At 30.6% G+C, this 12,508-nt stretch overlaps 3 protein-coding genes across 3 annotated transcripts; 2 read left to right on the top strand and 1 right to left on the bottom strand.

The window, feature by feature from the left end:
* Positions 1–773: 773 nt before the first annotated feature.
* On the bottom strand, positions 774–4,676 carry Mat89Ba (nucleolar protein 6 Mat89Ba). Its single transcript, XM_035092943.1, has 3 exons — positions 4,484–4,676; positions 3,991–4,407; positions 774–3,911 (listed from the first exon to the last, which is right to left on the bottom strand). The coding sequence occupies exons 1-3, from the start codon at positions 4,547–4,549 to the stop codon at positions 855–857; spliced, it is 3,540 nt and encodes a 1,179-aa protein (XP_034948834.1). The 5' UTR covers positions 4,550–4,676; the 3' UTR covers positions 774–854.
* Positions 4,677–4,998: 322 nt separating this feature from the next.
* Positions 4,999–8,405, top strand: Rtf1 (RNA polymerase-associated protein Rtf1). Its single transcript, XM_035092926.1, has 4 exons — positions 4,999–5,167; positions 5,377–5,635; positions 5,987–7,615; positions 7,691–8,405. The coding sequence occupies exons 1-4, from the start codon at positions 5,087–5,089 to the stop codon at positions 7,795–7,797; spliced, it is 2,076 nt and encodes a 691-aa protein (XP_034948817.1). The 5' UTR covers positions 4,999–5,086; the 3' UTR covers positions 7,798–8,405.
* A 1,004-nt stretch (positions 8,406–9,409) lies between these two features.
* Positions 9,410–12,246, top strand: tsr (Cofilin/actin-depolymerizing factor homolog tsr). The gene is made up of 3 exons (XM_035092768.1): positions 9,410–9,700; positions 11,452–11,694; positions 11,779–12,246. The coding sequence occupies exons 1-3, from the start codon at positions 9,698–9,700 to the stop codon at positions 11,977–11,979; spliced, it is 447 nt and encodes a 148-aa protein (XP_034948659.1). The 5' UTR covers positions 9,410–9,697; the 3' UTR covers positions 11,980–12,246.
* Positions 12,247–12,508: the final 262 nt, after the last annotated feature.

Here is a 12,508-nt window from a genome sequence, read left to right as displayed (position 1 = left end):
TTCTAGCCGATATTTTATCAATACACCTGCCAATCTCAATTACATAAAATATTCAGATTCACAAGGATTTGTAATACACGATTTTAAGAAGCTAATTTTGAAGACATGCTATCAGATAATTGAAAGTAATAATTTACGAGACAGTGAATGGACTAAATTAATCGGTATTAAATGATTTTCAGGCAAATACTGATTTAGTTGAAGCTTAAAAAAATTAATTTGACACTCTAAGTTATTGGATCATTTTTTACCACTTGAATATTAATATTCTAACTTAATAGCTATTGAGATTTAAAAATTATTTGCTGACATTAATTGATTATGCTTTGAATAAACACGACTTGTTTATTATAATATTTTTTTTTATTTTAAAAATAACAGACATTGCTATAGGAATATATATAATTAATAGATTCGATTATAAAATATTTTCAAGAGCGATTATAATTAAGCTTTTTATTTAAACAGGTAGACTGTTGAATTTAATTTAATTCAACTCTTTGAAAAATTTTTAATAAAACTTCCAAACTCTAAAGTTGGAAATCTATTTTTTTTCTTAATTTAAGTTGTAGTAAATTCAGTATTACTAATTGAAAAATGATTATTTTTATATAATAATTATCTTATAGTCGTCAAATAATAGATTATTCTTAAAAAATAAATATAAAAGATCATCCTGAAATTATTTAAAAATGTAATTAAATGAAAAATTTATAACTTATAAATTGATAACATATTTATTTATGTTTATATCAAACCTAACACTAGAAATACATTAATTATTAAATAAAATTCAGAATGAAATATTACAAAAGTTAAAGAAATATTTAAGAACATAGAAATTTTCGTCGTATTTACAAGGTAATCCGAGGATTTACATGAATATGGTCAATAAGATTACGGCCAATAACATTAAAATCTTCAACTAATGCTTCAATATTTATGACAAGTTTTCCCTTCGCATTTATCTTTCTACAATTCATATTAGCAACCTTGAAATCTTTTGGTTCAACCGCCTTAGGATTGAAAAGTACTCCAACGACAGAACCGCCGTACGTGTCATGAAAAAAAAGTGCAAACTCACTGTACCCGCATCTTAGTTCGTTTAAGTACATTTGAATAGGGTCAAAGTCAATGACAGGTAACTTTTGTTCTGTATGAAATTTATATGGATGCCAAGAATTTTTAGGGAAAGTTTCATCCAAGTCGTAATATTGATATATTTTTGGATTAAACTCTGTTTTTAAATGAATTAAAATATCGTATTCCGATAACGGTGATTTAAATATTGGCTTTAAAATTAAAGTAAAATTATCAAATAATTCTTTTTCAATCAATTTTAGTGATTCTCTTGCTAGAGAATTTATACGATTGAGTATCAACATTGAAGGAGTTTTTTTAGTCCAAATAGATTTTGATTGATCATAAGGCGTAATTATGAATAATAAGGGTAAAGTTTCCTTATTTGATCTATATAAATTTTCAGCAGTTATTATTTGTTCTCTTGACATTTCATCATTAAAATTGACAATAATCGGTTCAGTCCTCCATACATCACTTGCAAAAAATTCTAAGAATCGGAAGAATGCAACCTGTGGCATTTGCGCTGACTTATACGGTTCTGGAGTTAAATAAATAGAAGCAACAATAAGTTCTATAACAATATCTGGAATGTGTGAGCTGTCAATGAGATGTGCGGAAAGCCAGCGTTTAGCGAGACAGCAAGTAGGACCAAATGAAGGTTGTTGCGAATGTAAACCATATAATGCACCATTTAATTTTGGCAAATGAAACAGTTGTTTCTCAAGTTCTATCGATTCGTCATTATCTCTGTATAATATAATTCCATTTGCTCCAATTTTTTGTTTCATTAATGCGATTTCTTTCTGATGAGCTACTTTTATTCGAAAAATAAAACCTTCTTTAAAAATATCTAAGTAATTCATATTAACTCTTATTTGATAATTATATACTTTTCGTAGATTTTCTGCGATTTGAAGATGAAAAGCAGCTTTAGTTTTACGAACAGCTTCAAGATCATCTGGCCATTTTCCACTTGCTGATAATTGAATAATTGCTTCAGATATCGGTGCATATTTTGGAGCTTCTTCTATAGATTCATCATTGAGTAATAAACAATTTTCCCCTTTCATGGTATTTTTATCATCAGGTTTATACACCGTTGCTAATGGTGGGAATACATCTGTGTATCTAAATACTGCGCTACTCGCTTGAATACCAGTAATTGCAAGTGGTAAATCCGACAATGATAATAATTCTTTTTCTAATTCATTAAACACTTTGATTACTTGAAAAGTAGCTTCTTCTCCAGTTCCATATTTAAATTTAGTAATTGATGTTTTTTTAAAACGCAAAAATTCTTCAGCTTGATCAGCTCCATATAGATATTGATGTTTTGAAATATCTAATTTACCTTTTAAAAGATACATGATTATTTTTTTACATATTATTCTTTTTTCTGCAAGGGTATTTTCTTTGGACCATACCACGGCTTCACATATAGACCCATCTTGAAAACGGCGTAATTCCGACTTTTGACCCCAAAATTTTCTGAAAGCGTCGGCCTCAGGTAGATTCGCTACAGGTCCTTTATCTATGATCTCGAAACATCTCTCGGGATTTAGTTGCAACCCAATAAAAATTGGCCTCCAAGAGTTCGGACTTTTCTTATTGAGGGCCCATTCTTTGCACGTGTCCGGACGGACATAGATTTGGGAAATCCTTCGACCCAATCCTTCCCGAAGCAGGTCATAAATCATTTTTATTAAATGCATCCTTTTATTTAGTCCCATGTCTAATTTTCTTGTATGAGAAATCTGTTCATTAGCGAGTTTTTCTAATTCTTGTGTGTCGTGGAGACAGATTACATGGTCGAAAAGTGAGTAAAACGGTAATCTTCTCATGAACAATACTTGAAAGCTGTCCACACTGGGATTATCTAAAGATTTAACTGCAAGATTGGCTTCGCTTCGAAGCCATAAATAATTACTGACTGGGATATTGGCGACTAAATTATGATTTCCGGTCATGTCGAGAAAGACGTAGTCATAAAAATTTTTATATTCTTCCAGTTTGGCTATATTTTCAGCTTGTTTATTCATGGAAATTCCCTGTTCACACCAATTAGTTTGAGCTAAATTATTCCATACGTTTCGTATTATTTGATAGCAGCTCATGAAAGTATTTAATTTTTTTTCCATTAACAAGTATAACACATACATTGTCAGAATATGGCCATTAAAAGCATCATAAGCTGACTCTGATTGTCGTTGTCGGAGCCAAATTTTAATTAATATTATTCCATCTCTTATATTAGGATATCCTGATAACATTTTAGCACAATGTGAGTTAGCTTCAGCCATTGTGAGATCATGGAGAATATTAGAATTATAAAAAGGCGTTGGAATAAGCTCTGATAAATCAGATGAATCAGTTTTGAAGTACCAGTTTGGCTGTACATTATTTTTTTCCGGTGAAAATTGATTTAATTCGAAGCTCGATGAATTTGCAGCTACATGCACATGAATTGTTACCTTTTTACTAAGTGGTCCACTTGGAATTAATTTAAGTTTTGGCATCCAGCTTTCACCAAAAAACATTTTTTTTTCTGCTATTTCATCTGTTAGATGCATAGCGATATATGTTAAATATATTGCACGTTTTTTGAAATACCTGTAGTTTTGATGATCATATCCACGGAATATCTTTGAAGGCATTTCCACCATAATATCAATGATTACATTAGGACCTATTGTTGTATCAAGAGCATAAGAACCAATTATACTAATTTTTGATGGTTTTAAAAATTGAAAGAATTCCTTTTCATTTTCTGGCACATCTAAGACTGGGATTTTTGTTTTAAATTTTTTAAAACTCGTTAAATCGCATACCTGTAAATAAATAATTTCATTAATAATTTTCTAAATCATACAAAAGCTGAAACAACTAAATATATTATAACTATATTACCTTTTTTTTCTTCGTTTCTTTCAATGATTCTATATTTTGCTTGAATTTTTCATACCAAACATCAAATCGTTTTTTATATTTATCTGCTAGTTTGACTTCAGCCAAAATTTCCTCAGTTTGGAGTCGAAATAAATTTGAATGAAATAAATTTTCAGTCTCTCTTAATTGATTTAATTCTTCAACCGTCGGTGGTTTGTATAAATCATTTTCTCGTTTGAATTTTTTCTTTGAAATTTCCTCGTCACTATTATGAGCATGAGATAACCTCCTTTTTGCTTTTGGTTCTTCATCAGAAAATTGTTCACAAAATGATTCATTATCACTATCTGAATTCTCTTCAGATTCACTTTTTTCATGAAATGAGTCCAGCTCAGGTTCTTTTTTTATTTTCACATCATTATTAACCGCAATTTTCTTCTAAATAACATAAAGAATTCTAAGTTGACGGCATGGTAATCACAATAAATATTTTTTTATGTCAATTAATACATACCTTAGTGGTTTTGATGGATTTTTTATTAATTTTTCTCAACTGATGAGGTTTACTCATCAACTTCATTTTTCCAAATATTAAAATTAGCAATTAATTTCCAATATAATTTATATTTATTAAATATGAAGCACAAGAACACAACACAAAAACGTTTGCACTTCGCACTAACAACGTGTTTTGCGACTGAAACGTAAGCCCGTAACCTCACTCTGTGATCTCTTAAAACAATTTTAATGCTGAAACTGAAATCAATTATAACTACTTTTGGATGGATGTAAAAATTAAAGATTTTAGTTTTTTTTTAATATTCGAATATGTTATTACGTTAGATAAATAATTTGACTTTAAAAATTATGAAATATTTATTTACCAATTTAAATTTAGTGCAATAATCTGCAGTTCATCCAGATGACGACAAGGGGCAGTGCATGTCATTGTAGATGGCGCTAGTGTTGTTCTTGTGTATGGTATATAAGCGCGCAGCGCGCCGCACTCTTCACCTTCGTGCTCCGACACTTGACTGATATAGTTGACATAGTTCGTGAGTGACATTGAGTGATTATTGTTGAAAAAGTTTGTTTTTAACGTGTAAAAGTGTTAAAAATGCCTAAAAGGAAAAATCAAGCCCTCATTGATTCGGATAGCAGTGGAAGTGCATCCGATACCGGATCTGATTTGGATAATGTATGTATATTTCTGAAACCTAACCTATATCTCAAATTGATAATAGACAAAGCATCTGTTTTATTATAATTATTCTTTTTATATTCATTCAACAAGTGAAAACTATCATCTTTTGGATATTTTTGTGATTTTAAGTGAAAAATTTTTTGATATTCATCAAGTAAATGATATTGGAAGTTTGATGTTTATAGTTGTGTACATTTTTCTAGGATTTGTTGTCATTAGCCAAAAAGAAGAAAGCGAGAGTCCAAAATGACTCTCAAACGACTGAAGACAATCCCTTAAAAAAGGATCCGAAGTTGGCTGATTCTGATACTTCAGATTCCGATGATGATTGGAATGCTAAATCAGGAAAAACCAAAAAGAAGAAGGTACCAACCAAGAGGAACAAACGGAAAGTTACAAAATCCAGTTCTGAGGAAAGTGCCAGTGAAAAGGAGTCTGCAAAAGTTTCGGAACCAGAAGAAGGTATTTAAATTTTCAATATTAAACATAAAATTTACAGAGGTAGTTGCATGATTAATAGTGTAGTAGAGAAAACCTATTCCAATATTTAATTTAAAGATAAATGATAATATTTCCTAAAATCTGAATTTATTTGTGCTATTGGATTTAACGTTTAACTTAGCATTGTACAATTATTATTGCTAAACTAAGTGGTAAAATCTGTTAACAAAACGAACTTGATTTTTTTTCAATTATTAGATGTCTCATTAAAAAATTTTATAGATAAATTTAAAATTATGTTGAATGTAACAACTACTATAAGCACCAAAACATTTCAAATGAATAGAATTTTATAGAAATTGTTTTTTGTAGGTGAAGTCTCAGATTCCGATGCTACTGTGTCAGAGTCGAGCCAAGAAGAATTTAACGATGGCTACGATGACAAACTCATGGGCGATGCAGAAGATCAAGCTCGACTTGCAAAGATGACGGAAAAGGAAAGGGAGCAGGAGATTTTCAAACGAATTGAGCAACGTGAAATCATGAAAACTCGATTCGAAATTGAAAAGAAGCTGAGAATGGCGAAAAAGCAGGAGTTGCGGAAGCAGAAGGAGTTTAAGAAGAAAGAAAAAAGTGTGGAGGAGAAAAAATATGAACGAGCACCTGATCCAAAAGAAAGGAGTAAGGACCGTAAAAAGACGATCGAAGAAAAGCAAGATAAAAAGTTCCATGCGATGTCTTTGTTGAAAGCTAGACGCGAAGAGAAGAAAGAACGAGAAGAGAAGGAAAAACAGAGAATAGAGCAACAACAACAGCAATCTAAAGATGAAGAAGAAGATCTTGAAGATGATCACAAAAGTGGTAACAAAACGAAACTTAAGGCATCTGATATTTATTCAGATGACAGTGGATCTTCGGACAGTGAGGAAGAAGACGGGCCAAAAACAACGTCCAATCGCCGATCATCTACAAGTGATAGTCGAGATTCAGATTCAGATGATAAAAAATCGGTCACGAGTACTAAAGCTAAACCGAAGAAACCAATTTACGCAAGTACTCGAGAAGATCTCAATAAACTCCGATTATCTCGATATAAATTGGAACGTTTTGTTCATCTTCCTTTCTTCGATCGTATTGTTCGAGGCTGTTTTGTGAGGATTGGTATTGGAAACAACAATGGCAGACCAGTTTATAGAGTTGCAGAAATTAGTGGTGTTGTTGAGACTGGAAAAGTTTATCAACTTGGTAAGACACGAACAAATAAAGGTCTAAGACTACGACATGGAACTCAGGAACGAGTATTCAGATTAGAATTCGTCTCGAATCAAGAATTCACTGACTCTGAATTTTTCAAATGGAAAGAAACTTGCAATCAACAAGGTATTTCCATGCCGACTTATGAGGAGATTGATCAAAAACTCAATGAAATCAACGATGCATTAGTCTATGAGTTTAAAGAAGAGGACATTGAGAAAATGGTACAAGAAAAAGGGAGGTTCAAGCAAACACCTTTCAACTATGCCATGAAAAAAGCTCAATTATTACGTGAACGAGATGTAGCTAACTGTCGAGGTGATGACGAAACTGCCAATCGTGTAAATCAAGAATTAAGTGAACTTGAAGAACGTGCCTCAGAATTAGACAAAATACGTACTTCAACTATTTCCAGTATATCGTACATCAATGATCGTAATAGAAAGAAAAACGTTGAAGAAGCTGAAAAAGCAATTATGGAAGAACTTAGAGCAAATAAAGGCAAAAAAGTTGATGATCCATTCACTAGAAGAAGTACTAAACCACGTATGGTTTATAAGCCTGAAGAAGAAGACACCACACCTGTGATCGTCTCCTCAGAAACGTCGAATACTCAATTGCTGAATGACATGTCAAAACATAATGACAAAGAAAATGGACCAGAATCTAAAAAGAAACAAAGTACCGAAGATTTATTTAATGCTCATGATTTTGATATTACAATTGATTTAGAAGTGCCGATCAATAGTGAGTATATTTCCATGCTAAAAAAATCTATCTTACAAACTAGCTCTAAATATGATACTAATTGCAATGTTATAGGTAATCCAGTCAGTGTATTACCAAAGCCAGTGAGCAATATTAAAGATACAGGTCCACGAAGGTCATTGAACCTTGAAGATTATAAAAAAAAACGTGGACTTATCTAACATCTTGTGTTTCAATTTACAGCATTACCTAATGAAGCGCAGTTAAAATTGTTTAACTTAGTTATAATATACCAGTATTGGTGAATTTAATTTACGATATTTAAAACATAAATCGTAGTTTATAATAATGCTAAATCTTACAATTCATATTTTTATTGTACACTGATATAGTTTGTTAAGTTATTATTAATTATTTATAGTAAGCCATGATATATGATTATTTTTATTAGTAAACTTTTTCATATAAAAATCAACTGATTCCAGTAAACTTTTATTTTTTACTGGTTATTTAAAATTTAACTTGTTAATATCATGTTGTAAATATTACCTGTCAAATATTCATCTAGAATCTTATACCTTGCTCTATAACTTATAATAGTTGATCTTCATACATAACTTGATAATGTTATGAGACTGCAGGATAAGAAATGTTTAATACAATTGAAAAAGTATCCAAAAAATTTTACCTTAAAGTCTACTGCGATAGTAGAAAATTGGAGCTGAAATTGTCTTATTATTTTGTATGTTTTATTTTGTAATCATAATTGTGAATGTCAGTAACTTTTATTTTCTATGATACAAAATAAATTTGTCTCAATTTAATTTTGAAACGCAATTTTATATTATAAGTTTCATCAAATTAATTTTTTTTATTAACTTTTAAACTTACGAAATACGTAATTTTATTTTATAATGTAAAAAAGTGATCAATCAAAGTGTATTATCTGTTTTAACTTCAAAAACAGTATTACAGATAGAATTGTAATATGTTTTAATAATTTTACATCAAAATAAAATTAATTAGGCATGTATTATAAACTAAGTTCCGCATGTTATTACAAAAGTTACATGCTAATATAGGTTGAATAATTTTTAAGCAATGAAATTTGTAATTTGATGACTATTGTAATTATCCAATTTAATAAATAATTAAAATGTATATATAGTTATATATAAGTATATATATTTATGTAAATAAAGTATAATAATTAAGAATAAATAAAGAATATTTTCCTTTAATTTTAATCATATTTCCAAGCGTTTAACATATAAAGTAGTATATATAATACGCGCGCATACGAATGTAAAGAAACAACAAATTGTTCTTTGAAAGAGTATTTCCCTCAAGCGTCTACATGAGTCTACTCGCTGTACGCTGCCCATATAAGGTAATTTCCCCACGTCTTCATCAACGATTGGTCAATGCTTTTGGCACGTCATTCCAATGACTAATTTCGTTAATTCGCGATATTTTACATGCCAAGTCATCCTAGTAAATATATTTAATACTTAGACAAGTAAATTTCTATCGACTATATTACTAGCTGCTTGTTCTTGCCGTATATATTTGTCGACAATCAGTCTAAGAAAGCTTAGATCATTTAAAAATAGCAATTTATATAAACCGCACTAGTAAAGACCGCGTACCGTACAATTGTCTGCGCATAAAACAGTCCTACCGGCTTCTACTAATTATACATAAATATTATGTCAAGTTCATTAAAATATGATAGAATATAATTTTAAAATAATAACTTACTGTCAAATTTATTTTTTTTTCTTAACTTTATCTTATATAAATTAGGCGAATAATAATAAAAAATAATTTTTCCAAAATTGATAACTGGTGGAATAAAGGAATAGGACCATTAAATTACGCCACAGCGCATATCGCGATGCGCACGCACGCGTAGGAATACAATCAAATTTCGATGGAGACAGAGTTGCTGCGCTACAAGGCTATCTTGCCGTAAGAGAGTGGAACCTCCCTTCCTCGTCGCTGGTGTGTGCGACCCCCAACTGGACACATTTAAGATATCCAGTTCTACCACAGTCGAGATCTTGTAAAAGTGTTGGTAGTGCTTGTTTACTCCTTTTCTGCTGCTACTGGCTTCTTAAAATGGTAAATATTTTATTATGTGTTTCTGCATCAATGTCAAATTAGTGGAAGAATTATGTTTGACGCGATTAAACGAAAAATAAAAAATTTATTTTAGATCAGTCGTTATTAATAAAATTTGTGGTTATGACGAGGAAGTGAATCGGACGCTGTGCCGGTCGCCATTTCTGTCCCGGCATTGCGCCATGAACACATTTTATCATAATAATGTTAATCGGTGAATTGTTTTATTCTCTTCTACATGATTAAATGTATACTTGGTCTACAATTCATTATTTCTCTATGAAAATCCCAAGTTCGAGCACTGGATTCATCAGTATTCATTATCAAGTTGGTCGTCAAGGGAGGGAGTGTCTGTTCTTTTTTTCTTTCTAGGAAGCAAGTGATTCATTTTTCCTGTGAAATAGTAGTAACTGACAGATATTGTATTAAACAATTGCAACTATTATTCGTGGTTTTACTCTAGAGTGAAATCGCAAATTTATTTCATCAAATTAGTGCATTGCATTTAATTTAATGTGATAATCCATTCAACAGACGTTCCGCTGGACCTATCTTATCAACGCATCGCTGCATTTTTGCGAGAATATATCATACAAAAAACAACACTACGTGGCTTAGTCTAGTGAATTTCAATTTTTCTTCTTCATATGTATATAAAATACATATTCTCATCTATCTTGCTGGTCGACTTTTCTCCCTAGCTCTTTTCGGAGACGATCCGATACTCGACGAATATTTATATACTCTCTCTTTCTCCCTTCTTTTATTTCTCTACTCGTTGTATGTGCGAGAAACTGCTTTTTTTCTGTAACGTATATTTACATTTTAAATGAATTAATATAACAGATACAACTATTATAACAGTATTATATGTATCCAAATCTGGACATTGTTCAAATGAATATTTTAGATATTCAATTTTTGGACACCGTACAGGATTACCTTCATCGTGTATCAGCATGTGTCAACATGAATTTATTATCTTATTATTTTAGAATTTTTATTGCTGTTGTAAACTTTTAATCAATTAGTATTTGGCTGATTTTTTTTTGCTAAAAAAATTGTCAATATTTATTTCATCATTGCGAATGACTCATCTTTTGCCTGACCTTGGGCGTTCTCGTTAGGCAGCTCCAGAGGGAGCTACCCACTAGCCGGCATCCCCATTGACGACCAAGTAATATCGATCGACGAGGGTCGCATCCCACTTTTCTCTCCATATTTCGTGTACATATACACAAATGATAATTTATTCTTAATGCAAGGGTCTGATGCTGCCAAAAATTTCAATAAAATTTATGAGAAAAGCGTTGCCACTCGAATGTGATTTGGATGAATGCCTGATAATATAATTGTCACGATCGTTATTATAACTAGTTAACCAACTTGAATTTTTTTTGAATTTTAAGTTTTTTATTGAAATTAAAAATAAATTCTTCAAGTTTCTACATAATTTATAAATATCAGTAGTATGTCAATAGAATTTTCTTTTCTTGCGCGTTACAAATGTAAAGAAGAAGCATAGTTATTTCAGTAATTTGTTTGGGTCGTAAAACTTGAAGATGCACAAAAATAAATTCTTCCCACGCATGAATATAATGCTGAAATAAAACTATTTGGTCTAATTCTAAATTCATCTACTGCACTTGTATTAATGGCACGTGCAGTATTTCTCATATTATTTATTATTAAAAAATTCCATTGGCCGAAAAAATTTATCATTGATATTAAAAAATATTTCTATCTTTCAGGCATCTGGAGTAACTGTAGCTGATGTCTGTAAGACAACATATGAAGAAATTAAAAAAGACAAAAAACATCGATATGTAATTTTTTACATTAAAGATGAGAAGCAAATTGATGTAGAAGTCGTTGGAGCTCGAGATGCAGCTTACGACAATTTCCTTGAAGATTTGCAGAAAGGTGGTAGTGGAGAATGTCGTTATGGTCTTTTTGATTTCGAGTATACTCATCAATGCCAGGGAACCTCTGAGGTATTTTTCAATTTCTATTCTTCATTTATATTTAAAAACAACCTAATTAAGGAAAAAATTTAATGGTAAAATGATTTTTTATAGGCTTCCAAGAAACAAAAATTATTTTTGATGTCGTGGTGTCCTGACACAGCTAAAGTAAAGAAGAAGATGTTGTACTCAAGTTCGTTCGATGCCTTAAAGAAATCTCTTGTTGGCGTCCAGAAGTATATTCAGGCAACAGATCTTTCGGAAGCATCGGAAGAAGCTGTCGAAGAAAAGCTGCGTGCTACAGACAGGAATTAAAAATGAATTCCAAGAATATCTCCAAGAAGCGATAATTTTACAAAAAAAAAAAAGAAAAAAAATATAAAAACGTAAACGAAAAACGTGAAATCGAGCGGATACGTTTTCATTTCTCCCGAGCAAACGCTCCGTTTTACATCGCATCGGAGGTTCATCTTTTTACACATTTTTCACATAATATTAATAATATTAATAATATTAATAATAATAATAATTAATTAATTATTAATGATAATGATAATAATAATAATAAAAAGAGAAACAAAATTTAAAATTATGTTTGATTTTTTTGTTATTTTACAAATGTTCCAAAGATTTAATAAAAACGCCACGATGATCATATTCTCAGTTTAAAAGTCAATTGTGTTGTGATTCATATTTCAAATTATGCTATAATAGCTACTAAAGTATGATAAATAAATTCTGTCGACTTTCAGCGCTGTTAATGAATGCTGATCGAAGTGGTAAATATACTTTTCTTATAATTTAAACTCCTTATGTTGTAAAAAATATTTTATTGTGAAGTAAT

This window comes from Chelonus insularis, unplaced genomic scaffold, assembly GCF_013357705.1.
Source record: "Chelonus insularis isolate UGA/USDA-ARS -01 unplaced genomic scaffold, ASM1335770v1 contig_94_pilon, whole genome shotgun sequence".
Classification (NCBI taxonomy): domain Eukaryota; kingdom Metazoa; phylum Arthropoda; class Insecta; order Hymenoptera; family Braconidae; genus Chelonus; species Chelonus insularis.
The sequence above is the reverse complement of the archived record's forward strand: the minus strand, read 5'-3'. Positions and strand labels throughout refer to the sequence as shown.

Bases quoted from the DNA above. Each gene is read 5' to 3' on its own strand.
- Mat89Ba (XM_035092943.1), bottom strand. From the start codon at position 4,549: ATGAAGTTGATGAGTAAACCTCATCAGTTGAGAAAAATTAATAAAAAA. The intron at 4,408-4,483 runs GTATGTATTAAT...TATGTTATTTAG, and splicing joins AATCCATCAAAACCACTAAG to AAGAAAATTGCGGTTAATAA. The intron at 3,912-3,990 runs GTAATATAGTTA...ATTTATTTACAG, and splicing joins AAGAAACGAAGAAAAAAAAG to GTATGCGATTTAACGAGTTT.
- Rtf1 (XM_035092926.1), top strand. From the start codon at position 5,087: ATGCCTAAAAGGAAAAATCAAGCCCTCATTGATTCGGATAGCAGTGGA. The intron at 5,636-5,986 runs GTATTTAAATTT...TGTTTTTTGTAG, and splicing joins AGTTTCGGAACCAGAAGAAG to GTGAAGTCTCAGATTCCGAT. The intron at 7,616-7,690 runs GTGAGTATATTT...GCAATGTTATAG, and splicing joins TTTAGAAGTGCCGATCAATA to GTAATCCAGTCAGTGTATTA.
- tsr (XM_035092768.1), top strand. The intron at 11,695-11,778 runs GTATTTTTCAAT...GATTTTTTATAG, and splicing joins AATGCCAGGGAACCTCTGAG to GCTTCCAAGAAACAAAAATT.